This window comes from Halichoeres trimaculatus, unplaced genomic scaffold (assembly GCF_033239565.1).
Source record: "Halichoeres trimaculatus isolate MK-OKI-2021-1 unplaced genomic scaffold, fHalTri1.1 fHalTri1_scaffold_6, whole genome shotgun sequence".
NCBI classification, from domain to species: Eukaryota; Metazoa; Chordata; class Actinopteri; order Labriformes; family Labridae; genus Halichoeres; species Halichoeres trimaculatus.
Window position 1 is genome coordinate 39,008,841 of NW_027437184.1, and position 27,736 is coordinate 39,036,576.

The 27,736-nt window shown below is 45.4% G+C and overlaps 1 protein-coding gene across 3 annotated transcripts in view; it reads right to left on the minus strand.

Moving 5' to 3' along the window:
- The window catches only part of robo3 (roundabout, axon guidance receptor, homolog 3 (Drosophila)), a 213,670-nt gene that overhangs the window by 95,762 nt on the left and 90,172 nt on the right, over positions 1-27,736 (minus strand). Inside the window, exon 1 of one of the 3 annotated variants that reach the window (XM_074671881.1) lies at positions 17,015-17,579. The exons of the other annotated variants lie outside the window; for them this stretch is intronic. Within the exon in view, the coding sequence (XP_074527982.1) occupies positions 17,015-17,078 (64 nt within the window). The 5' untranslated portion in view covers positions 17,079-17,579. Of the gene's footprint in view, positions 1-17,014; positions 17,580-27,736 lie in introns of those variants that run through there. 3 annotated transcript variants of the gene reach the window in all.

Sequence of the window (27,736 nt, forward strand, 5' to 3'; positions counted from 1 at the left end):
CTCCTGGAGGTGATGGAGATCTCATCATGTTTCCTGTGTTCTTTATCTCCGTAGCAAGGAGAGCTGACAATAAGCCCTGGGGGCTGTGGAAACAGTGTAATCTGCTGGAACCTAATAAAAAGAGGTGGCAGTGGCTCCTCCTCCACAGGTGTGTGGATGAGGAGGAGTTCAAAGGTTCACACTCTCCTGTGATAGCAGCGATAAGAGGAGCAGGGAAAATTCCTGCCTCCACAGTGACAAATCCCCCCAAAAGTTTTGGAGGATTAAAAACTCTGCCAAAGTGCTTTTCACTGATCTGAATATAGAGTACAGTCTGATGGAGCCGCTCTCACTGCCATTACTCTCCCTCACAGACGGAGCAGAGAGAGGCTGTGAAGAGAAGGAGACGGCGTAGGAGCTTTGACGTTTCCTCCAGAAAGAATCAAAGGACAGCTCGGCTTCTGTCTGACGCCTGCTTTAGGGCTCTGAATGTGATCAGGTGGACCTTTCAGGCCATATTTCACTGATGTTAATGGAAAAAACACATGAGAACAATCCCCTTTCTGTCTGTTTCCGTCAGTCTTAAAGCAACAATACCTCGGATACTGATTGCTTTTAACAGCCATGAAGATAAACCCCATGACACAACCTTCTTCAGCGATGGGGTATAAAAAGAGGGATAGAGGTGTCGTCCATTAAAGCTCACTCTTTGTTTCATATACTTCTGTTCAAGCTGAATAATAAATTCCTGTGTTTATCTCCTACAGCTTTGTTTTTGTTTGACTACCAAATAAAATGTTTCCAACATGAATAATTAAACCAAAAGCTCTCCAAGTTTCCTCTCCTTTGGAATAAAACAGAAACAGTCAGTGTTTAAGTGCCTCTCCACTCCCCCGGGGTCTCTGACTGGTAAATAGAGAGCGTCCAGCTAATAGCTCTGAGGTAGCACATGTATCATGGCTGAGCTGGCTCTGTCTGGACCAGGGGGGGGCTCAGCAGGACAGAGGCTTTAAGAGCTGACTCATAAATTTTACAGTGAAGGCTGGTCTGAGGTAGTCATGTGGAAATGTAGAATGAAGGTTTTTAAAAGAGGAAGAGACCACCATGTCAGTGAGGTAAAGATGAACGAAGAACTGAGCTCGCTGCCAGAGGAGAGGACCAAACACCAGTCACCACAGAGCAGCTCGCACTGAACAGAGGACTTAGACTGAGACCAGAGGAAGGGCACTTGTTACATTACTGACACCATGGTTATTCATGTTCAGTGACGTTCCTCACTCTGTCTAAAGGAGATGTCACCTGTGGAGCACCCCAGGGCTCCATTCTCAGTCCCCTACTCTATCGTCTGGAGGCTTCAAACAAGTCATGTGGTTTAATAGCAGAGCAATTAACTTTTCCATACATGCTGATGACTCACTGTTTTCTCTACTTTTTTCATATAATGACAGAACTTTCTCTTTTAAGTTAGAGATTTCATAAAAGTGTGAGACAAAGTTTGGGCAATGTTTTTTTTTCAGAATCCTAACTGACAACACAGTCATGATGGTGTCCCTGATTTTTACAGAGGATAGACGACAGCTCCAGTATATCTGAATATCTAAGCTGTGTGGTCGTCCCCTGCTGCCTGGCTCACAGTCAGAGTAAACGTACGGATCAGGCGAGGGCCAGGCTTGAAGAGATGAACTGAAGTCAGGTTAAATGGACAGCTGGAGCCTGGAGAAGATGACTGCTTGTCTCGGAAAGAGGGTCTAATAGGAAGTCTGGATCCTCTAAGGGCCTATTAGCTCCTGACCAGGGTGTTCTACAGAAACTCTCAGAGCTACAAGTGAGCTAATGAAACCACAGGGAGGACGCTGGAGTCCAGCCTGAGAACGTGGGTCTGTTTGACAGCAGCTGTGAGAAGAAGAGATGAATTAGTGTAACATGTCAAGTTCAAAGAGAGCTGTACACTTAAAGGATGTGTGTTACCCCTGGAGACCTGAGACTGTCAGGGGGTGGGGTGGGGTGGGGTGGGGTGGGGAGGGGTGGGGTGGGAGATTCTTCAGGGCAGCTGTATATTTCAATAATGCAAGCTATATGTGAGCGTATAAGTCATACGATACAGCCTTTATGGCAGCATACCTGATAGGCATGTGTACTGACCAAGGGGCAACATCCAGTCAGTAAAAATGATGCCTACACAGAAGTGCTAAAAGTTGCAGTTCATCAAGAAACCACTTGAGGCAGGCTGCAGAAAGACTGGACATTTCACGTACCCAACCACCCATAAAAACAGACTTTTAAAAATATATTTACAGCCTGGTTCAAAAAACAGCTTTGGTCTAAAACGCTGTTTTCACTATCTACACACTGAACAAGGGGTGAATGTTTTCTAACTGCAGTTCAGAAGTTTTTAGCATTGTTTGATTGTCCAATCAGAGACGCAGCTCAGGTCACGTGACTGACCAGCGCCTTGTATCTGTTCGAAAAGAAGCTCAAAGCCAGTGTCATATCCAATGTGGCTGCACCTGCGATTCGGCTTCATTTCACGGTGTCAGGAACAGACGGGTGGCGTTGAGGAGACTACGTCCATGGTTTACACAGTCTTTGGTGCTGACCAAAGTCTGTCTACAGTACTGGGTACAGATCCACATAAATCCTCACCTGTGATTGTTTACACCCAGGTAGTAGAGCTTTATATTAACATGGCAGCAGGCATTAACCAGAGCTGCAGCCTCAGCTAACAGAGGAATGCTTTGACACAACTGCTTTAGAAGGAGAAAATCAAACGGCACCACGAGCTGTTTGTGTAAAGCACAAATTTAAACATCAGGATAGCCACAGAGGGAATGACTGTCACACAACTTCAAAGTCGTTTAAACTGAGAAAATAAGGAGGTGGAGAGCAACGAGCCTGAGAGGATGACAGAAAATAAAGCACGTAAGATGAAAGTACACAAACATGAAGGAGAGAAAGTGGAACAAAACAGCCACGGGGAGCACAGACCCCTGCTGTAATGTCCTCTCTGTAATGGAGGATGGTAAAATGCTGAGGCACCAGCTTTTCTCTTCTGCTACTGGAACAAGTGGCTCCATGATTCCTGCTGATACTGAAGACCAACAGAGGACCACTGCCAAAGATCTACTGTGTCCCCTCCCCCGCTCAGCCTTATTTCACCCAACACAAGTGGCCTTTCTTTCCACAGCAGATTTACTTCCTGTGGAAAGGCAATAACAGCACAACAACACCTCTCTGCAGAGGAGGAGGATGGGGGTGAAGAATCATTAGCATCGAGGGGGGGTCAGACAGTTCACATCAGCCAGGCTTTGAGTTTTTAAGAGTTTGAAAGTTTGAGAGTAGAGGGTCAGCCAGTGTCACCGTGTCTGACAATGTGACGATAATGGAACTTCTTTTGACTTGAAAATGTTTCCGCTCCTTTTTATCCAGAATAATTCCCTGATAGGGAGCCACAGGTCAAATGAGTGACTGTCATCTTGTTCCAGGCGTGCTATTAGACGTGTGCTGGCTGCGAGGCTGTTGACAAAAAGACCCTGACAGTTAATCGTTTCGAAAGCGAAACACAGGCCCAAACAAAACCAACGCAATCTGAGCAGAAAGAGGAAACCGTCGCTTCACGTTGATGCTTTGATACCAGATGTGGAGAGCTGAAAAAAGTTCAACTCCACATAATGTTAGTTGACAAGAGCTGGCTTCAGGTGACAGGCTGTTAAACCTTTTTCTGCACCTCTGTAGCTCTGTATGCAAACACGCAGCCACCCCCTGCGTCTCAGCCAGACGTCATTTCACACAATCACAAAGTCTTTCTGAGCACAGATGGTGCTCTGCTAGCTTTATGGGCTGACTCATACAATAAATCTTTGAATGGTTCCCTGATATTTGTACCAGGCTCCATTTGGAGGAGGACAAATTTGCTCTTATCTGTGTCCCTACAGGCTTTCCAACAGAGAGTGAGCCCTGCAGTCTGCACATTAGACACATGGGAACAAAGTCAGGGCTGTACCTGATTAATATTTGTATTTGTGGAACCATATTTGGCTGCCAGGGCTCATTCTACACAAATCTTGTTCATTTATTTCCATTCAGTGCAGCTTCAAGCGGAGGTATCAGTCTCTATAGCCCAGTTTCCACCAAGTAGTCTGGTTTAGATCAGTACAGTTTGGTACGGGTCGGATCGGTAAACCTACCTTCTTGGTAGGTGGTGTGTAAGCTGGATGTTGATAGTCACGTCAGGGACACGATAGTGTGACAGCGTAGCAGTGTGACACAGAGTACCTCTCTCATAAATCCAACAAAGAAGACAAACACAGAGCAGTGAACAAAGAGAAACAATGGAAGACATCCAGTAGGGTCAACTGTCAAGGTCAACTAAACACAGGACAGCTCCACAAATCACACACCTGTACCGCCCCACTTTTTGATGCCCCTCTGTTGGGGTCCCAGACTAAAATGATCCGACCCCAGAAGGTGGAGCTAGAAGCACAGCAGTCTGTTGATTGGTGTAAAGTATGGTCACTTCCTGTGTGACAGCAGCTGCTGTATTTCTCCTGGTGGCACACAGCCTTCTCTGAGCAAAGCTTGATTGTTCTTTGTAACAAAGATCCACATGACGATCACAGAGAAGACGTCTTTGTGTGTGAAGACGTCTTCATCGATGATCTGTCTACAGTAGTGTGTTGTTCTTCTTCGTTGGATTTTTTGGCAGGGAACACCATGATGCACTGCTATGCTATCACGCTATTACGTAGCTGACGCAGCTAATGACATCCAGCTTACACGCCCCTGACCAAGAAGGGCACGGTTGGCTGTAAAAACGCAAACAGGATCAAGCTCCACCGATCCAGCCCGTATCAACTGTACTGATCCAAACCGGACCATGTGCTGGAAACAGTGTTAAAGAAAATGCCACCAAAATGTGTACGTAACGAGACAAACCAAACTGCTTGGTGGATATGGGACCAAAGATCAGGTCCAACCCACTTTTGGGTCCAGTGTGTGATAAAAGTCCCCTGAACCCTTTTCACTTATAAGCTCCTGATGTTTAAATCAAGGGTTCCCAAGCTTTCTGCCCAACGCCCCCAAAAGCTGGTGCCAGAAACGTGCTGTCTGCATACTTTATACACAAACATCAAACTCCTGTTTTTTTTTTAAATTCTTACCAGAATAGATCTTTGTGTCTGGATGATTTCAGGCCATAATGTTTCACAGATCTAGCTGTTTAAACATGAATCTCACTGAATGATTTTCTGGGTCAAAGGAGCTCTTGGAGTAGTTGAGGAGCTCCAGAAGAAGCAACTCCAGATAATTCTGTTAAAATGTGAAACACTTTAGGGTTATCCTGAGATTTGGTTAGTGTATTGTCAACCAGCATAACCTCAAACACAGTGAAGCTGCTGAAAAACAACAGCACAGAGACAGGACTGAAAATAAAACCGCGGCATTGAGTCGTCTCAGCTGCCCTGCTGAGAAAAGGACATGAAACATGTTTGGCTCTCAGTCCTCTCCAGTTTCTCAGCCAACTGGGTGAAAAAAGCTTCTGGTTGGTTTTGGTATTTGTGTACAGGACGTGAAGTTAATCAGGACATCAAAAGCTAACACCTCTGATCACCCTGTGGTGAGTGGTGGTGAAAGAAAAGATTAAGCAACGCTCCAGTTAACAAACTAAAGTTAAGGCTAAGCTGAGCTCACACTGCTCCAGATCACCCAGCCCCCCCCCCCCCCCACTCTGCTGCAAAGACACGGAGCTGCTGATGGCTGGGGGAGAGGACAGGGCTCAGAGTCCTGCCTGCCAGGGGCCAGTCCCATCCCTCCCTCAGCTGCATCACTTTAGAGCAGCCTGGCCTCCCCTCTCCAGAAATCCCTGTTTACAGCTCTGTGACTGCCTCCTCATTCTCCTGATTTGCACCAAAGCTACAAGAATTGGTTTGCGAATGTGCATTCAAAGTTAAATCAGCAGCACTGAGGGAGGGAGGCAGGCAGGAGTGCTTTCTCCTCAGCCTTCTCCTCCCTGACCCTGCGGGGACAACAAAATGAGGCACTTGCATGACAATACAAAGCAGGGCCATAAAGAGATGGCCCCTTTAATTGAGCCTGTGTTGATGCTCAGCATCTAAATGGGCTGGGTCAACTCTGCAAAAGGAAACAGGGTGTTTTTATGGTGCTCTCCTGGGGCCATGATCAGATTCATGAGTGGAGCTGGAGCAGCTCTTCCTTCAGAAGGATCCAAACTCCTACAGCAGCTCCTCAAATGCCCTTTCCTCTAACCGCTCTGCTTCACGCTCCCTCCAGTGTGGCCTCTCGTGCTGGCGAAGCAGCCAGTATGAGTTTTGGCGAAGCGTTCGGGCAGACTGACAAGGCAGAGGCAGCCTGCCCCAGATAGAGAGCAAACAGTGGTGACTTCTCTGCTCCTACAAGAGCCAACAGCTCGGCGTAGCAGAGCGCTTCCTCTGGTTCAGCATGGCTCAGAGGCTGCAGGGCTGGGTAATACACGGGTTGGTTCCCTCAGAGGAGAGGAGCAACAGAAGAAGTCTTTAATCCAGCCTTTGTAGTGCTCAGCTTCAAGTTACTGCAGCACTCACCGTGTGGCTTTAAACAGCTCTGACCTCAAACATCAAACACAGGAGGAGATGATGCTGAAATATTGTTAAACTTTAGAGATGTGTGAAAATAAAAATCAGTCCAACATCCTCCAGGTTATCACCATCCCTGCCAAGAATTATCAGTTTGACTCTGGCCACCCAGCAGTACCCGAGCCCACGGAGAGCTTTCTGCAAACCGCTTTAAAGTGCGAGCGGTAACTACGCTTTGAGGATTCTCTCTTCCTCGCTTCACGCGTTTTTATTTTCTGTTTCACATCCAGAACAGACGAGAGCAGTTCATCAACGTTTGTCTCATAAGGCTGGTTACACGCTGATGACTACGCAACTTGTTATCACCAATTATCAGTCCATTAAGGCATTTCCAAGTGGGGGCAGTGGCCCCCTGGGGGCTGCTAGGGAGCACAAGGGGGGCCTCAGAAAATTGGAGGGAAGGTAAAAAAATGATCTAATTATTATTATTAGCATTATTGTCCTTTTCTATTTATTATGAGACATTTTGTTTTTTGTTTTTGTTTTGTTTTGTTCACATGTTGGCGTGACGATAAGGATGAGGATGAGGATGAGGATGAAGATGTCATGATCTGTGTGGACCTGGCAGTTTGCGCCTGTTGCCAAGCTATCTAACATCTGAACTGAACATTGAGGTGGTGTGGTAAAGTGTGGGAACCCCTGCATTAAGGCTCATCAGTGAAGGCGCAGCAGCTTGGCGCTGGGGGCCCAGGACGGGCACCTAACTGATTTTGGGTGGCCTTACACAGCTGTTTGGTTTCCTGTCCCACAGCAGCCTATTTCCAGATTAGCTTCTATTAGATTTGTCTGCGCTCACAGAGCCCGCTCGCTATCTGCTCCAATCTGTCCCTCCACATACAGATCACACAAGTCACTGAGAGGGAGGGAGAGCTGCAGACGGGGACTTCCTGAGCTCCTGGGTCCATGGCTCGGAAAGAAAACAACCAAGATAGCGCAGAAAAATAAACCGGGGAGTTCTTCCTCTTAAATGTGTTAACTTATTTTTTAACCAGTAAGTCATCCAGAGTTAAAAAACCTACAATGTTGGTGTTTTAGGGTTTGACACTGGATGTCAGAAACTTTCCCAGGGACCAGAGACCTTGGAGGGGACTCAGTGAGGTCTCTTCACAGGGACCTGGTGTGAGGGGTTATTATTTCGCCCTCTCAGGAATGTTTAACAGATCAGGAACTCAGGTCAAGACTTAATTTGTTGGGGCAGCAAAGAGCTTGATGCATTTCTGGATAACGTGTGTTTGTTGATTTTTGGCTTAACAGCACAGAAGTACAGAAGCTTATTGTTGCCACGCCAGAAAAAACAAACACATCAGTGTCACGTTTTAAGGTGAGAAGTGTCATGATATTACAGTAAAGCAACTGTGCGGTTTGCTAGTGCTGGTAAACACTGAAACATTTCATGTTTAAATGATAATCAACCACAGGTTCTCATAACATTACCAGTCTTATCACACGGTCAGACATGCAGGTTATTATTTTAACACTGATGTTGGATCAGTATCAGTATTGGTTGATACCCCAAAGCCTAGGAACCAGTATCGGTATCAGAACTAGAAAAGTTGGATCGGTGACACTGATTCTCCGAACAGTTGCTCCATTCAAACGTGAGTAAAACAATATGAGTGATGACAATTTAGTATCTTGTCACAATGTGATAAAACAACATGATGCTGATGTGTTTTTGTTTTGTTTTGTTCTGTTTGATTTGTTCTGGCGTGGCAGCAGTACACTCCCATACAAAAGACTGATCTGAATAGTTACTGATGGTAAAACCAACGTAAAACAAGCTGCTCTGCACGACGAATGCAATAACACAAACTTTGGGGGTTTTGTTATGCTAGCCGATATTTAATGAGTGCTACAAGCTAAGAGAAACAACAACAAGGCTAAAGGCAGGAAGTGAATCAGAGTTTGTTAGGCCTCTCATTGGTTGTTCTAAGTTTCAGAGGGAGACAAAACCAAATGAAGGCGCCACAACCCAGAACAATTCCTCCATGTTGGTACCTCCGCAGACTGGTGTGACCAGGCAGCAGCCGGTGGTCATATGAAGTAAGAAGGGGCAGTGTGCTGGTTTACAGCTGCAGTCCTTCCTTGAAACCAAGAGGCTGTGACAAAGCAGTGACTCTGCTGTTTGTCCCTGCGTGTTTTTAGAGCAGTGTTTGGATGATTCCCCTTCCACTCCAAGGACGTGGAAGAAAAAGGAAAGGTAAAGTAAATCATTCACCTGCTTCCTCAGAGCACCTGGGCTCTCCCAAACTGCTCACTCTTCTGCTGGCTGGTGCTCAAACTGCTGCAGTCATGGGCCACAAACCAACCACCTCTGGGCTGGATGCACTGCGCCTCAATGATAGACAAATAAAGGGGGCGTGTCCTTTCACATGGTACTCATTTGCACTACAGAAGAGAATGGGAGCAGAAGCTGCCACGAGCTGTTAAAGACGAGCAAAATCAGAGACATTTGGTGTGTGTTTGAGAAAGCAATGAGGCTGGATGCTAGCTTGGCCCATTCCTACCAGCTGCTCCTGGTGTTAAGGGGTGTCTGCAGCACTTTAAGCTGGTGCTTGACCATGCAAGACTGAAAACACAGACTCAAAAGTGGATTCTGAACTGGATCAGGAGCCAAATCCTGTTTGATGGCCAAAGATCAGCCGACCGTTAGCAGTTTGTATGAGACTCTTCTTTCCTTCACTTGGTCTATGCCAACAGTCTCTCTGGCTCACTGACACCCCAGTGATCAATGAGTTTGTACTGAACCCCAAACTCCAAATGATCTCAACTTCAAATGATCTTTTTCTCATGATGGTGCACTTTAAAGAAGACGAGACAGTGATTCTTAAATACAGATAAGTCTTAAACTTGTTTGAAAGAGCTCTCCTTTATCACAAAGACAGAAGTAGATTCATGCATCCTTTAAATCGGGCTGAGGAGACGTCAAGAGACATTGATTCTCACGTCAAATCCTTTCAAACCCTCCAAACCGCACAAAAGCGTCTGGTGCTCTGTGTGGAGTTGCACTTAGCAGCTGACAAGCAGAGACCCTGTAATTACCTCAAAACCTGAGTCACATTTCTGTAATAAGCGTTTCACATCAGTCATCAACAGCTGAAACTCTATCTGCCTGCTATCCCCCAGCCCCTTTTTGTGCTTCTGCTCATCACAAACTAAGAGCTGCCCCGAGACTGTCACTGCTCAGAGAGAGCTGTCCCTGTCAGCTCTAAAGCCAGCCATTACAGCACCCACAGCCGCTGTCAGAATCCCTCTGCTGCAGCACCACCTTGATACACCGAGGCCCAAAGTGATCCATTATCAGCCGGCTCTGTCCCCACACCCAGCTTTCAAGTGGCAGCCTCTCATGAAAACATTCGAGCTGCCGACTGTCACGGCGGTGGCAGCTGCAGACGTACCCTGGGGCTTTGCTTTTTGACTCAGCGGCAGAGTTTCGTAGTACAATCCCAGAAAAGTCTGTGGACCCACAGAGCAGGGTAAAGAGAGGAAGTGACACGCTGTCTCCACACTACGGCTTGATGACAAACGTATGCTCCTGATAGAGGGCTGGCCAAACACTGAGGACACATACAGACAGACTGTCGATGGCACTGAAAACACTGAGGGAGCATCATCAGGACAGAGCCACATCAGCTCTACTGGTTTGACTGGTTTCATTTCCGCTGGCGTGACGTTATGGCGAGCTCCCTCTTTGACGACGGGAGAACACACTCCACCCTGCCTCTGCAGCAGCTTCCCATTAACACCCTCCATACTGACTTATTCAGAGTGTTTACACCTGAGTACAAACACATCTGCTTTAACATCTGGGACTCCCTGCATGGAGGTTTACTGCTTAATGACTGTGATGAATTATAGAGGTATACAAGTTACTGTTGGTGTATTTATCATCCTTCATTAAAGCTGGGGTTAGGCTGCTCTCACTGTTTCTATCAATCCAGTCAGACATTAGGTCACTGGGAGGCCAAATGATAGTTTTTATACTTCAGTGGAATGAAAAACTTTGACATGAGTCCACCTCAGCACCATGCCACCTCCATACAGTACATATAATGATTCAAAAAACTTAAAGAGGGGGCACTGAGCACTTTTTTGGTCTTTATTCTGTTCCTGGTAGTAGCTTTACACGTTTACAGCTCAAAAATCTCTGTTTTTCTCCCACCAGTGATTAAGAAAACTCTAATATCATTTTTTTTTTTTTTTTTTCCTGTTGTCTCTTTAAGGATCCTCACTCCATATCCCCCTTAATTCTAATTGGCGAGCCTCGTAGAGGCCTGTCAGAGGCGGGGCCCGCCTGCAGTAAGGGGATCTGTTTGTGATGACCTCATCATTTCAGTAACTCTCACAGAGATCTCTTCCATTCTCAGAGCGGTCTGCTCTCATCAGTCCACGGACAGATTCAGAGATTTCTACACTAGATGAAGATTAAGAAGTTTGGACATTTTTCCGCAAGAGGTGTGAAAAAATATTGATACGATATATTGCGATACCTTGACCTCCAATACAATATCAATATTTCAACTCATATTTTAGCTGAGTTGGAAGTTAAATACGACTTCTATACCGCCACTGTGGTAGATGGCGCTGAAGAGCTACTCCACTGTATGTTGCCCGTAGACTGTATAAAAAATATAATCTCAAAGAACATTTAAAATATTTCATTTCTAAACTTGATAACATGTCATTATGACAAACATCAATGTTTTCTCTGTTTTGGGTCAGTTGGTTTAAAATCCTTTTAAATGTCTTTTTTTTTTTACATTTAATAGACTTAAAAAAATCAAATCATAGAAACGTTTTACATAATACCAGATTTTTTGTTAGAAACCCTGGTTACACCAGTTGACATTTATCAGTTTCACCAACTGAATTTCTTTGCAAGATGTAATGTCACTGCAGTTTCAGAGACAAACTTGATGCATTTTATGTTGTCAAGTTAAATGTACGACTGAAAAAAAGTTTCCAATCAAAAAGTTTTGACTTAATTAGTCCTGTCAATTCTGGGTCAAATTGTGCGTATTACATCGTCTGTATTTTAGTTCGCTGTGTATCAGTATATAGAATATATTTTGATATCTCGATGTATCATGAAACTATGGTATTGTGACCCAGGTATCGTGATGTGTACCATATCATGACGGTCTTGCCTATACTCACCCCTGTTTTCCCTCCATGTTTAAAATATGCAAAAGTACAGCACCCCCTCTTTAATGTTGTGACTGGCCACATCCTTCAGCCCCTGATACCTCACCAAAGAGCATCAGGTGAAGGCTGATTTATCACATGAAACTGCTGTAACATAAGAACCCAGCTGCTTTGTTTGCATGAGGAGAGCCCTGTGAATAATCCAGCTCCTGCTAAAAAGGTCCGCTGAACACTGAAGGGTCATTTTGAGACTGCGCGGCTCACAATCTGCTGTTGCTCCTGCAGAGCTCAGCGATGGAGCTTTATATCAGTGAGTCATCTCACCACTAACACATCCCAAAGTAAGGTAGGAGATGAGACGTCACCACCCATACAACAGCTCCACCTTCACGCTGAGCTTTTGACTGACGGCATGGATGCGTCCTGTTCCTGTGAGAGGAGAGGATGCTGGGAGGGAAGCTGCTCCTCTGGAGATGAAGTCAGTATTTAATGAGGACGTTTTGACACAGCGTGTGAATTCATGTGTGTCAGGAAAACGTCTCTTTATTTTATTCCTGATTCTGTGCATGCAACATGAAATGCATCACCTGCAACTTGCTGTTAGCATCTGAATGATCCCTGCGCTCCACACGGCCTCCTTCCCCTTGCTCCATGTGCAATCCAGTAATGTGACCGGTGACGGAGAGGTCAGCCCTCCTAAAACCACTGGGACTAATGTTGGGGGCCATCCATCTGTCTACAGCCCGAGGCGGGGGCTCAGGCGGGATTGTGTCGGGACCCCTCAGGCAGTCACACTTAAGACCTTTAAGCAGAGGGGCCGGCGGACTCGTCCTGTCAGCGCCCGCTGCTAAACAGTTCCTACTCTCTTTAGTCTCTCCAGTGCCCGCTGGAGAAGCTGGTGATGACCCATCTGAGGGTTCACCCTGGCCCTCTGAGGCAGCAGAGGCCCTCTGTGGCAGCAGGGGCCCTCTGTGGCAGCAGAGGCCCTCTGTGGCAGCAGAGGCCCTCTGTGGCAGCAGAGGCCCTCTGTGGCAGCAGGGGCCCTCTGTGGCAGCAGAGGCCCTCTGTGGCAGCAGAGGCCCTCTGTGGCAGCAGAGGCCCTCTGTGGCAGCAGAGGCCCTCTGTGGCAGCAGAGGCCCTCTGTGGCAGCAGAGGCCCTCTGTGGCAGCAGGGGCCCTCTGTGGCAGCAGAGGCCCTCTGTGGCAGCAGAGGCCCTCTGTGGCAGCAGAGGCCCTCTGTGGCAGCAGAGGGCCAGGAAGGTTGGCTAGGAGAAGAGCCATCCTTGTTTTTCAGATGGAGTTTGAAGCTGTGAAAAACAGCCTGTGGGTCTGTTTGGAAACAGGAAGTGAAGGGGCATATTTTGTTTTTCATTTGCTGCAGTTGAATGCACAAATGTTGAGTTAATTAAGCATCATAAGGCGTCTTCAAACTGTTGTATAATGAATATTTGGGACCCAGAGATGTGTCTGTTTCAAGATTAAAGCCTCTTCTTTCAAACGTCAGCTAACCAGGAGTGTAGAAAGTAAAGATGAGGGATCTTCAAACGGACATTTCAGAGTTAGATTAGCGCATCTCACTCCGTGATGACAGGAAGAGGATGTTTACCTCCTCGCCCTGCCTTTCCCACTGCTTTTTTCAGACAACGTAAATTAGGATTCACTTGTTCCAGGAGATGCAGCTCATTTCCATGTATCATAGCAGGGTTTGCAGAGCTATCGACAGCCTAATTGATCTGTGGAGAACAGATGGGCAGGCAGGTGGGGGAGGGGAGGAAGGTACACTCAGCGTTTGAGTGTTTGTGACTACAAAGCTTTTCTGTGTCTGCTGAAAAAACAGACACGTTGTCAATGAGCCAACAGACAAAAAAACAGGAGGTGTTTGTTGTCGTGCTCGGCTGTTGTGAGTCACACACAGTTTGGTTAGGAGGCAGTCACACCAACAATGGAGCCGACTACATGACTCAAGTGTTTAAGACAAACTAATGATGCTACACATCGGGGTAACCTTTGTCACGGCGTCAGTTCTTCCTCTAGATCACAGCCCGACTGCTCGGCTCAGCCTCGTTACCACGGCACAGATCACAGAAATGGTCCTTTCTTCAAGATTGGTACAACCATAAAACCAAAACTGACTCACACACACACACACACACACACACACACACACACACACACACACACACACACACACACAGGCATCACTGACTGGATTAACCAACAGGTTAAGCTAAGGATCAACATTAAAAGACCAAACGAATCATCAGTTAGATTTCTCTGAGCTTCCTTTCAAACCAGAGTCAGATCGTCTTTTCTCTTTGTGTGAAATGACGATCTGACCGGGGAAGTTTTGGTCTGAAGGATGAAACCTGTAATACCAAAGGGTTTGAAGTGACTCAGCCTGTCCTTGACCAGCTCTCTCCCACATCCTGAGCTGTAAGTGGCTGCGGCTGACGTGGTGTCAGAAATACCTCATGTGCAGACGCTCATTAAGCAGAGAAAGGACTTTGAACAATGAGACGTCTTGGTAATTGTGCTATTTCAGCCACGCCGCGGCCTGCCACACTTCCCTCTCTGGAGGAAACCGAGTTGGTTGCTCAGGCTGTAATTACTGCAGTGTGGGATCGGAGGTGTGTGTGTGTGTGTGTGTGTGTGTGTGTGTATGTGTGTGTGTGTGTGTGTGTGTGTGTGTGTGTGTTTGTGTGTGTGTGTGTGTGTGTGTATGTGTGTGTGTGTGTGTGTGTGTGTGTGTGTGTGTGTGTGTGTGTGTGTGTGTGTGTTTGTGTGTGTGTGTGTGTGTGTGTGTGTGTGTGTGTGTGTGTGTATGTGTGTCTGTGTGTGTGTGTGTGTGTGTGTGTTTGTGTGTGTGTGTGTGTGTGTGTGTGTGTGTGTGTGTGTGTGTGTGTGTGTGTGTGTGTGATCTGGGTCCTGCTCTGTTTGGGGGACATTCATGAGACAACAAGGCAGCTGCCGGCCTTCCACTCACTTCAGTGCGGCGCACTGCAAACACAAGGCGTGCTGACGAGCTGCTGGTGTTGGCTGATGGAGACGGACGCTGATGGAGATGAGTGACAATAGCAGCTCAGACTGCAGGCTCGCCTTACTGACCAAACAGAGTGAGGACCTGTGCCTGACTCTGCTGCACATGAGGGGGCTGCTTCCACTTCCTCTGGTTTATAAAGCTCTTGTTGTCATTTTGTCTGAGCTGGAGCTAATCTGAAGCTCTGATTAATCCAAGATAAAAGTGTCAGACTTTGACACAAGCGCGTGTTTGAATGTAAATGTTACGACCCGTGGCTAAAAACAGCACAGGCTTTTTTTATCCAGAGTCACAGTTTGTTAGCTAAAGTGAAAATGAAGTGGCTTTAATCCAGCCTTTGTAGTCCCTGAGGAGCATCTGGAGGAGCGCTCCCACAGATGCTGAGTTCATATGCTGCTGGTTCATAGCCAGTGTTCACAGCCCTGTTAAAAAAAAAGAGCCTCAGCAGAGGGTGTGTACCCCAAAGACACCACGCTGTCACAAACTATACCACCACATCGCGTCAGGGAAACACGAGCGTTTGTACTTGGCAGTGAGGGTGTGTGTGTGAGGAACACAGAGACACAGGTATGTGATGAAGAGCCTGTGGGCCACGGGCTGTGTCAGTGATGGAGGGAGGAGCTGTGGGTCAGAGTCTGGATCATCAGACCCTTAAAGGTGCCTTACTCTGTGCGTTTGGTTAACCCATGCTGCCATCCAATCACTGCATTCACATGTCAAAATCAAATTGACACAGTCATGCCTCCTTCTCAGTGATGGGTGCCTTTCATGTCTGACACGATCCAGTGCAGATGCCCAGTACCTGGCAATCAGTACTCAACGGTACCAATTTTTGGTACTTTAGTGTGTTTATATGTGGTAACAAATATTAATTTGTTTAATAATAAAATCTTTTTCAATTTAACATATTTATTCTTCACTATATCAACAAACAATGCTGTGTGTATACCTTGTAGGAAAACCACCTACTCTTCCCCTCTCTCACAGTCACAAGGATGTGTTTAGGTACCAAAACATGGAACTGTCTGATTTTACATGAATCAGTACTCAGTACTACAGACAGCATCTGGTCTGTAACTGTAAAAGTAGCTGATTTGGAGCCCATCCCTGCTCCTTCTCCATGATGAATATGACTGTTCAACATATTTCATATCCTAGTTGTGTATCTGTACATACATTAAGATATGATGGCACATAATACACAATGTATGAAAGGAAGCAGCTGCATATAGCACAGCTGCCCAAGGCCATTCCCCCTCAGAGGCAATACAGTGTGTCTTCCCTCATTGTATCCCACAGATGAGATGTTAAAGCAGCTTTAACTAAAGGCCCTGTATTCAAATCTTTAGACGGCCATTAAAACAATCTCAACAACAAGGCCGATGAGCAGCCTTGGGAGTAAAAATCTGCGTATTATATAAATACTAAAGTCAACACAAGCCTCTAACCTACATCTACACAATGCAAACACAAGAGTGCAACATCAACAAGCAGCAGCTGGTGGGGTTTTTATCCATTACAGAGGGAAAGAAACCATACATATTTCAGGAGAGGAGGAAATCAAACTCCCAACCCTGCCATGCTCACGTACACAGTCCTCTCCTGAAGCCCAGTTAAACCAGTTAACAGCCTGTTTGACTGTAACACCATGAAGAGAGAGCTTGGACCTGTCCTGATGGCTCTGTGTGGAGATAAATGAGCAGGACTCAAACACAGCAAAGTGTGTTTTCTGCTGGGAGCAGATGTTGGTGTGAGTCTGAGGTCCCCTGGGCCTGACGCGCAGTAAAGCTGCATATGGGCAGCTCTACTGTCTGCTGGTTTAAATGCCCGTTAAAATGACATCATACAGCTGGATTAACACCACTTACACACACACATTCACATGTAGTATACTAATTTTACATGTATCCACCCATCCTAACATAAGGTTACATGAGATGGGTTAGATTTTGTTGGATTGGGATTCTGGATGTAAATAAAACCATGGTTTTGATTTGGCTGCTCAAAAAGCGTTTAACAAAATGTTTCTGAGAGTGCATGCATCAGCTATAAATCTGCTAAATAATCCGGAGAATTAAAGTGAGCTATAAACTTTGCATGAGTGAATTTACTGGTGTTTACTTGTTACTAAGAGGGGCCCCTCTCTGGAGCGTCTTCAGGCTCCCCGAGTTCGTTTCAAACAGTGGTGTGAATCATACAGGCTGCCCATCTGCAAACAACAAACTTACCATGTGTGAACGCGGTGAGAGCAAATAAAAGCACAAAGGGAACCAAAGTGTGGCGGTAATCCATTATAAACGCTGCTGTCTCATGGGCAGATACTGTTCTTCACAGTTTGAGAGACTGCCCGTCCGTCCAGGAGCAGCGAGGATAAATCCAAACACAGCAAACGTCTAAGGGATAAAACATCCAAACTCTGTGAGCAGCATCTCAGCCGCTGTGGGATTCATTCACAAACTCTAACATCCTCACACGAACTTATCCCCCTCCGAGTCCGCGTCCGGTAATCCCAGCGGAAAGTGCGCGGGGAGCGACCCGCTGGTGATGAGGGGAGCGGCGGCTGAGTGGCAGGCAGCGCCCGGTGGGTCCGCTCCCAACGGGTCCTCACGATAAAGTCACGGAGGAAAAACTGGAACCGGCTTTCAGAGGCAAAACAGTCCAGAGTAGACCGTGGCCATCACGTGAAGGAGAAAGGTCCACTTTCAGAACCAGTGAGATCTCTGCTGTATCCACAGTTTCTGCTCCCTCCGCTCCGCTCCCTGCGCTGACTGACTACAGCAGCCTCAGCTCAGCAGCCTCGGCTCAGCAGCACGCTCTACTTGCTCCTGCAGCCCACAACACGGCACCGTCAAGCGGCACGGCAGTGGATGGATAGCTTCCGGTAAGACTTTCACAACAAAAGCCAAGGAGAGGCCAACATCGCCGAAAAATAAATGAATTTTTGAATTTTTGAATTAATAAATTTGAAACAAACAAACAATTTTGATTAAAACAAAAGGTATTTTTCCGCTCACATTTCCAGGTGAAATAAAGCCAAGGATCAGTTCAAAGTGCACCACCTGAACAAATAAGGAAAACCATTTCAGTTATACATGGGTTTCAATGTTAACAAAAAAAAATCGTTTTTTGGTCTTAATGCTGTAAGGACTAGGCAACACTATTTTTCATAATGCTTTGTAGGAGGAAAACTGGTTGGGTTCAAACTTTTCAGTTTTTATCTTCATTTCAAATCTTTTTGACAGACGTTTTTCATGAATCAAATAGAAATTGATGTTTCTTATGAGAAAAAAAGGGTTTTTTTTCTTAATGTATTTTTCTAATTTTTTAAACTCGGTTGGTAGAATCCACTGAATCTTTCACTGTAGTGGTCTTACATTGGAGGCTCGTCTGCCACACTTCCGGTCTCCTGGTGGTTTCTTTTGTCGGACTTGGCGTCTCCAGGATCTTTTAAAGGGCCAGAGCACTCAGTCATTGGGAGGCGAGAAGAAAGCCATGTAGACTTTCCTCCTTCAAACGGGGCACTTATCTTCATCATGATTTTGTTTTACTCTCCGTCATGATCACAACAGTATTCCCCGCTGACACAGAGATAGTGTAGTTTCCATTTGGACACCATTAATCCTGTTTAACACATTACACATTTTAAAGGGGCTGTGAGGAGTTTGAAAGTGATTTTATATGATACATGTCTAATCTTAATCCACACTTTAAAATGAGATTACCAGCACCAATTTTGCTGGTTAGAGGCTGTTTTTAATAGCTATTTCTCAGCTTTAAGTTCTAGTCCATCAGGACCGCTGCGTCGGTTGACAAAGTTTAGTGGAGAGAAGAGATAAAACACAGAGATCTGTGTTTTTCTCTGCTGAAAACGATTTCTGTGATTAGTTTAGTAGTGATGGTGGACACTGGAGCCTAACTGTCAGAGAGAAAAAGGACAGAAGAGCAGAAGGAAGAGAAACAGGAGAGAGATAGAGCACCAGCTAAAGGCTAACACAGGAGCTAATCTGTTTGTGCTAATGTTGACTCCAACCCACAGTCAGCAGTTATTCTGTGGTGGTCTGTTCAAACTTGAGAGTCTATCAATAAAATGAAGAGTGAGGTTACGTTAGCTCTGCTTGGTGACTGGTAGGACATAACCAGGATTCACTAACGTTACAAATTACAGACATGTCTTAGGCCTGGGCCACATGAATATGGATGTATTCCTAACGCACATTTTTCTGTCCAACAGGGCCTCTCAACCACACAAACACATCGATTTCACCCACATAAACAGAGATTTTTTAAAACGGATAAAAAGTGAAGCAATAAAACAATATCCAGTTGAGTGGATCCGTAATGGAGAGCTGATGTTGACGCGATGACATCAAGCGCCTAGCAACAAGTCACTGTAGCAACGGTTGCCAACAACAAGAACGATGGCCGACATTTACCATGCTATTTCTGTATTCTTTGCACTTTTTGCCCTCATCACAGCTCTATAGATAAACGTAATGTGTTGCATCGAGGGCCCCCCACTGCTGCGCAACGTCGGTGTCTGCCACACGCAGTATTATTAGACTGTCCCACTGTCATTGTCCGTTCACACAAACGACTCAGTTTTATTTGTTTTGTTTTTTTTCACCATCTCATTACTCCATCGACTGCTTCTTCTTCCTGTTTATGACTGGGCATGCTCATACCCTTCTCTTTCTATGGTTTTCACATTGTGCTAATCCACCACTTATCAGCCAGGTGTGGCACTGCAGGCTTCAGAGGGGATCGTTTTCAGTTTTGCCTCTTCCTATAGACAGAGATATTTCTGTGGTGTGGACAGAGATTTTTTCTTTTTAAACGAGGAAAAAGATCCATACACCAGTGGCAGTTGCTGGTTAGTCAAGGAGGGGAAGCTAATTTTCTTCTGGCCTACATCATAGAATTTTTTATTTATTTAAACGTAAGCTCTACCCTCCGTGTCAGCTTGTTAGCAGCTGGACCTGCTACATGAGACTACGACAGGCTATAAGTGTGAGTGACAGGGGGAGAAGCTCCACAGCTGTAGCTGCTTATTGGTGAAAAGAGAGAGAATCTTTAAACACAACGCTCGTCGTTTTAAAGAAAGGTAAACTCACTGGGGATCGATAAAGCCTCTGGATCAGTCCACAACAACTGACTGTAAAACTGATAAGATGCTCCGGTGGAGGGTTATACTTCAAGATGGCTGACTGGCTCATTTCACTGTCAATCAAAAAGGGATTCAGCCTCAGACAGATCATCCAATCATCATGTAGAAGCTCAGTGTCCAGGCCAGCCCACAGTCTCATAGACCCCCAGAGATGCTGAGCATTCGAGGGCGGGACAAAGCCCAGCGTTTATCCAATGACCGTCCAGTTTCCACAGTGGAACAACCCACTCTATGTTTCCCTGCTGAAGATGCTCAGCGTCCGACTGTGTTAAAGCGCTGAGACGCTGCGGGGATGAATGAGAAGGAGGTGGAGCCAGTTACCTGTGATAGGAGCTGATTCTGAACTAAAGATGAAGGAATTCTAGCGCAGATTTAGTCAATGAAATGTTCACACAGCAGAACATATCAACACTTTTTAGGGACATTTTAGGGGAAGCTGAGCTTCCCTTGCAGTCTTAGAGCAATCTCCACTGATCATATGTGTGTGGTCCAGGCCTTGGAGCACTGGGCTGCCAGCTGCTCTCAATAGAGACAGCTATTAAAGTGATAGCCAATAGCGCTACATTTGGCTGGCTACTACAACGTTTGCTTGATGTCATGTTTCAAACTGTAGCTCTATATAACTGCACTGATCAGTCCCTTACCTCTGCGTGTTGTATCCAGTAAAAAGTTGTCTTGACCAAAGAAAATTTGTTTTGATCTGATCTCCTTTTAACTCCAAAACAAACACACGCCTCGCTAAAAGTCATTTATGACAGTGTGTGAGACTCTGGACCACAAGGTGGCGAGGGAGTGCAATTAAAACAGATCATCCTCATAGCATCATTAAGAAACATAAGTATTGGAAATAAGTCTCACTGTGGAATTTAAATGAGTTGTTGGGGACATCTAGATCATTATACTGAAGAAATCCTTACAGTAAATAGCAGCTTGTTACTGGACTACATGTTTATCATGTTTGAGGGGCACCCCTGGTAGTTTATAAAGGCTGGAAGATCAGATAATATTTTAGATAATCATGGGATTGTATTTGAATGCCAATTTAATAGAGGACTCAGAGAGGGGTTTGTTTGTTTGTTTGTTTGTTTGTTTTTTGTTTGTCTTTAGTCTGTATTCCGTCCCTCTGGTGCCCCTGTTGGAGCTTAATATGATTCAAATCTAGATAATCTTTTAAGAAAACCTTTATTTCAGCCTCTGTCTGAAACGCTTCATTTCAGGTGCTGTCTCTTTAAGACTCCCCACTTCAAAAACCCCCTTCCCTCTGAGTGGTTTGCTCACTGGAGGCTTATTGGAGGCCTGGCTATGGGCTTGGTGTTTGAGGCCCGTCTGTCTAATGTGGCATGACCCAGTCAAGAGATCCTCAAGTTTTGTGAAGATCTTGTGACAATCCCATGAAGAGCTTGTGCTTTTTTTCCAGAGCAGAGCATTTTGACCAGTGTACAGGCAGATTCAGAGATTTATTCAGTGTATGAATATGTAGAGAATTGAAAATCTGCACATTTAGTCTGAACATCCAGCATTGGGATAAAGTACCAAGTACCAGCTTAAAGTATTATGTAAACAAGAGTAACCTCTATTTAACCACTGTGACCTTAGAACAGGTGTTGTTAGCACTTTGCTATTTTGACCACTGTCGGTCATCTTGCTCTCTAAGCCATAAGGAAGACAGCAGGTGGGACCTGTCAGTCACAAGTAGCCACAACATTCAGCATCCCTTCATGTTCGTCACTCAAATAGCACATCATGCCGTCCACGTTGGGTGGATATATCAATACAGGTTCCAGTCGTACACCAAAGAAGGAGATGGACGCCACAACAGCTCCCCTAAAACAGGTGGAGCTCCCCCTACTGTCTGGCTACAGGTCATGAAGCCTAACAGCCAGAAGGGGGCAGCTTTCGGATGTATGATTTCTGTCAGTAATTTGATTTTTGCTGCTGAAAGAGGGGATTGATGGCTCTGTTGACCAAGAAACCAGGAAGTGTAACAAACACCAACACCAAGAGTCATCAAACTTCCCACGAAAGTGGTCCAGAACCTGTTCAACTGGACCTGACCCACAGAGAGGATGTCTGATTTTCAATCTGTGTTGAAAATTCTGCAGCTCCTACAGCCAGACTGCCTCTGCCTTGGCCCCAAAACCCGTCTCCAATGCAGCATGTTATTGCTCACTGAGGCCCTTAGCTTTTTTATGAGAGAGGATGGTGGCGTGTCGGCCAGATTTATACTCAGTCACAGTGGGTACAGGTACAGACCACAGTCTCAGTTAGAGAAACTTCTGCATTAGCTTCGCTTTTTAAATTTGAACTTAACACCAACCCTCGTCAAATGCTTTTTTATCTTTGAGCCATTAGGAAGGTGGACCATACACAAAACAGAGACAAGTGTTTGTTGGAAAAGGCATCAGAGACTTTTTAATCTGCAGATCTGTTTAGCAGAAACCTTCTTTTATTGGAGTCACATTATCCGATCTGGTGCAAATGTCAACATTTATCTCAAGCTAAAACTAAACCAAAGAGGCATAAATAATGCCAGCAGGGGTCTGAGTCCAAATGCAAATTTGTCTTACACGTGAAGACCTTTGATCGTGCCGGCTGAGGCGCTGTGTGTACAAATCAAGAGATGGAAATAACTCAGGCAACTGAGACACACACACACAAACAAACATCACACACCACTGCAAAATGTCACTATTTATCTGAGCACTACCTCTGCCTGGCTGTTGATGGGAAGCGAAAAGCAATATTACGCGTGCCAGGAGATACGGAAAACTGCAGCCGATGAGACTTGACATGCTGAGAGGCTGGATTCTGCCGTGAAGCAATAAGGAGTGATTGGGCAGAGTGGGGCTGAATAAATATTAGGGGTCAGACAGACCTGGTAAACACACAGCCCTTGACATTTATAGGAATGCATTGGATGATGGTTCACGCCAAGCAGCCCATGCTGAGATGAGCTCGTACAGGTTCTGTCACAGAGGGTTTTAATATTAAAGGGAGGATTTCCACATCACTAATGTCACACAGACTGCTGCTGCTGCTGCTGCTGCTGCTGCTGCTCTGCTGCTGCTGCTGCTGCTGCTGCTGCTCTGCTGCTGCTGCTGCTGCTGCTGCAGAGGGGTGAGAGAAACACTCAGTCTTTTGGGGAGTGCAGAGAGGAGATCAGTGCTTAAACACCCCTGATACTTCTTTCATGTTTAATGCATGTACATGTTTAATTTAATTGAAGAAACTGATTAATTGAGCATTGCTCTATGATTGAATAAAACATGATGAGGCCCTCCACTAAACGCATTTCCGCTCGCCTGTGACTGATGCTGCTGCTCTCGAGCCTTTGTCAAACATTTGGCCGAGCTGTCAGAGGAATCAAGCACTCCATGAATTTAGACTAATTATCCACATTAGGTGGAGAATTACAGAGACAGCCCATCAGTGCAGAGGTTTGCTGCTGTCTCTGCACGCCAGCAGCTGAGCCATGCATCATAACATGATGCTCGCTGTGCACACACACACACACTCACACTCACACTCACACACACACACACACACACACACACACACACACACACACACACACACACACACACACACACACACACACACACACGCGCGCGGAGAGGCTCAGATATATGAGGTGGTTTCCCATTAATCTGGATGTATTGTAAAGAAATCCAGAGGCATTAGGACGTTTCCAGGAAACACTGTTTGGAGACAGACTCTGTGATCCAGAGTCTCATTAATCTGAAAGGTTCACAGAGTTAATTGTCTCATCTTTTTAGATCAGCGTTTGAAATCAAACCTGAGCATTTCTCTACTAGAAATGTCTTCTTTTTTTGCTTTGCTCAGAAATGATCCGCAAAATCGTTTTTAGAATTTCTAAATCTCCTGCATGTTATCCCCACAGACACTCTGAGACAGCTGGGATTTCAAATTACAAAATGTATCATGGATCTTAGAAAGAAGAAAAACTAGTTTTCCTGCATAATGCCTTGAGCTAGCTGGGCTCGTGTTCATAAATAAAGAACTGACTTTAAGTGAATTGAGACTATAATGTATGCCTGACCTCTGCACTGCTTATTTCTTTATGCGGAGCCCGTGCTGCCACCACAAGCACTCCCATTATCCCAAAGAGTTCAGAGCTGATTTAACGCTTTCATAAAGAAGAAAGGGCGTCACACGTCTGAGTTTCCTCAAATACCGAACTTCATTTGCAGAGGAGGAGGAATGAGCGCCCGGAAGTGCCGTTTGGAGCGATTACACCAGTCTCCCTTTGCTTGTCAGCTCCAGAAGTGATTGGAGGAAGTGGGTGGATGCAGAAGTATTAATCATTTAAGTTGAGGCTGGAACTGCAGAGTCATTCTCCACTAGGATGATGCGTCACTTTATTATCTTATTAAAAAACAAGTGATGGTCTGAAAGTCATCATATCAAAGAAGGGACTCCTGAGCCAAACTTATTGTCAGAGGGCCCATTAGTCAGAAAAGTAGTTTGGATTTCAGATTATCAACTTAATCCAAACTATTTTCTGACTGCCAGGCCTTCTGATTTTATGGCTAATGGGCCCTCTGACAAGGACCTTCTAACTCAGGCCCCGTTTACATGACGCTGAAAACAGTCAATTCAGCAAACATTTCGTTGCGTTTTGGCCTCCCGTTTAGATGAGACCACGTTGCGTTTTCAGTGAAAACACAGTCTTTTGAAAACGCTCCCCAGAGTGGAAAGATCTGAATCTGCTCCTCCATCCAGCTTCGTGTAAACACAGAGCAGAGCGTTTCAGGGTGAAACGCTGACGTCACCGCATGCGCACTCACAGTTTCAGTAGGTAGCGGTAAAACGCGTCATGGATGGATTGCCGACCGTCTCACACAACAAAACAGCAGAAAAAGAAAGAACAGAAGAAATGACTTCTCCTCCTGGAGTCGTATGAACGCGGATCGTTTTCACGCCGTCCTCATGTAAACGCAGGTGGCTATTGGAAACGCAAAGGAAGAATTGTTGCAGGAGTCTCCGTGTAAACGGGGCCTATCAGGCTCTCTTTTTTAACAGCTTCAGACTAAAGGACCTTTTGACCAATAGGTTGTCTGGCTAACAGGCCTCTTACTAACAGGTCCTCTGACTTAACATGCCTTTTGACATACAGGCCTTCTGACTAAAAAGCATTCTGACTAAAGGACAGGCCATCTGGCTAACAGGCCATCTGACTAACAGATCTTTTGTCTAACAGGCTTTCTGGCTAACAGGCCTTCTGATTGAAGGACCATCTTATTACCAGGCCTTCTGACTAATGGGCTTTCTGACTTTTTGGACTAGCATGCCCTCTGACTAATGGACCTTCTCAGAATCAGTTAAATTTCCTATGGTTCAAGAAAAACAATAGTCCTGGAGCTTATTTTTGTATTTGCTTAACACTTTCACTGACCTGAGTATTTTTTGAAATACTGATCTGAAGAAAAGGCTCCTCTTGTTCAACGAGGAACACCAAACAAAGTCCATTTGTTCCCAAACACCATGAAGGTACAGTACTCTGACCACAAATAGATGGGCCACATCCTTTAAACATTTCCTTCCTGCACATAAATCACCATTAACATCTATAAGCAGCAGCGATGGCAGCTCTGATAGTGTTGGGAGTAATCAAGCGCTCATTTTGCATGCTTAGAATCAGAGCTGAGAAAACTGAGGGAGGAAAGTCACTCATGGCTGTTAGTGCAAAAAAAGGTCATTTTCACCAAGTCCCAGTCTGATGTTTGAGCACAATGTAAGTTAGTATGTGTTTGTAGCAGCTGCTGCAGAGAATAAGAGCACACAGTGTTGTGATAGCATCAGCCGCAGCACATGCTGCTAAATGCAAGTGTCTGAGTATGTAATGGTGCAGCAGAGCGAGGATAATAACTCATCAGGCAGAGCTGTTCATGATGAAAGCATACGTCCTGGAAACACCATTAAGAAGGAATCACCTGTGTCTGTGCCTCAGTGTCTGAACATGTTCCAGTTCCCCCGCCCCGATAGGAGTGATGAGACCCCTACATGTCTGCACCTTCTCTGACCCACGGCTGGTAATGGGAGGGCTGGCCCTTTAAGACGCTGCACTGAATGAATTCTATTATGGATTAATTGATTAAGAGGGTGGTGCAGCAAGATGACAATATATCTCTTTATTGATCTGCCTCTCAATGAGATTGGCTGTTACCCAGCCTCCCCGGGGATGGAGGCAGGGGAAGAAATAAGAGAGGGTGAAGGGAGAGCCAGAGCTGCTTTTAAGGGGCTAACTAATTTCCTCTTTCTCCTGACGGCTCCTCTCCGCTTGGATTCAGCCCCTCACGGTGTGAGCGTAGAGCAATAAGAGCGCTGCAGTGTGCTGCAATCAGACTGGAGTTCACTTTCACATACATCATCTCATTCCTCTCCACCGCCCTCATTATATAAGAATCCACCGCTCCTGCGCCCCCCCTCTGTCACACACACCTCTTTGTCTCACCCCTTCCTCCATAATGAGGGGCCCCCTATTAATTTTGAGGCTGTGAAGCGAGACGCCCCCCCTGAAAACACACACACACACACTCACGCACACTTTGCAAATGCAGGCATTGATAAGGCCGTATGAAGATGGAGTGGGAGTCGGGGTGTTGCCGTCTGTTTGCCACCACACGTCAGGAGCAGGAGGGCAGATTGGGTGTCAAAGAGGACGTTAACCTCTTGTCTCTCTACTGGGGCTTCAACTGGTTTCACACACTGATTGTATTCTGTAATGAGTGGGGATTACATTTGGCACGCACACTGTAAGCTATATGGATCTGTCTCTGAAGACAGCATCGAGCGGCTGCCAATAATGGAAATGAGTTCAGGGGAGGAAGACGGTTACTCTGAGCGTCTAACAACAATATGACACCTCACGTCTTGGCTGTCCTTTGAGTCATCACGATGATGAGCACATGAGTGAATCCTGGATGTGTTTCAAACCAGGAGAGTGGATCATTACTGTAATAGTTTCTCTTTATTCACAATAAGAAATGTCAACGTTGTGCTCAAGGTGCTCAATAATTTCATAACCTTGAGTTCCAGGTTATGAGTTTCATAATCTGATGGATCATTTTGTTTTGATCGATTCAACATCTTCAGCATGTAAAAAAAAAAGAAAGAAAGAAATAAAAACAGAGAAAGAGATAAGGAGGAACATTGAACCAAATTTCAAGGTGAGACTAACAAATCTGAAAACCAGTCAGCCATCTCCAGAAAGCTGCTCCAACCAGCCATCCACCTGTTTCACACTATTCATGGTACAAATAAAGGTATGACTTATCTGAAAGCTGAAAAAGGGCAAATTCACATGTCATGTCATCTATAAAATCTGAAATTCAACTTCGCTTAAACTTCATTTATGGAGAATATTTAAAGCAACTGAAGTTAACCAAGTGCTGTACAGATTTAAAGCAGTACAAACAACAAGTTGCAAACTTGGGATACATAAAAACATAAAATGAGTGCGAAAATAAAATGAAAAAAAAAAAAAAAGATAAAAATGAATTCAAATGTATTTAAGAAGCCCAGGGGATGTGTATTTTTACAGAGGATTTAAAAACCTCAATTGATATCAACCGCTGATAAACCAGGGGATGTGGTTTCAGAGCCGAGGGGCAGCTGCCACAGAGGCTCTGCACTGCAAACACTGAAATCTCATCAAGTGTTTTTGTCTAACTTTAAGTAAAAATTGTCTTATTATGCTCAATATGAGCCACATTCAACTCATCAGTCCAGAAAAAATGTCTAGTTTCAGGTTGTTCAAAGACAA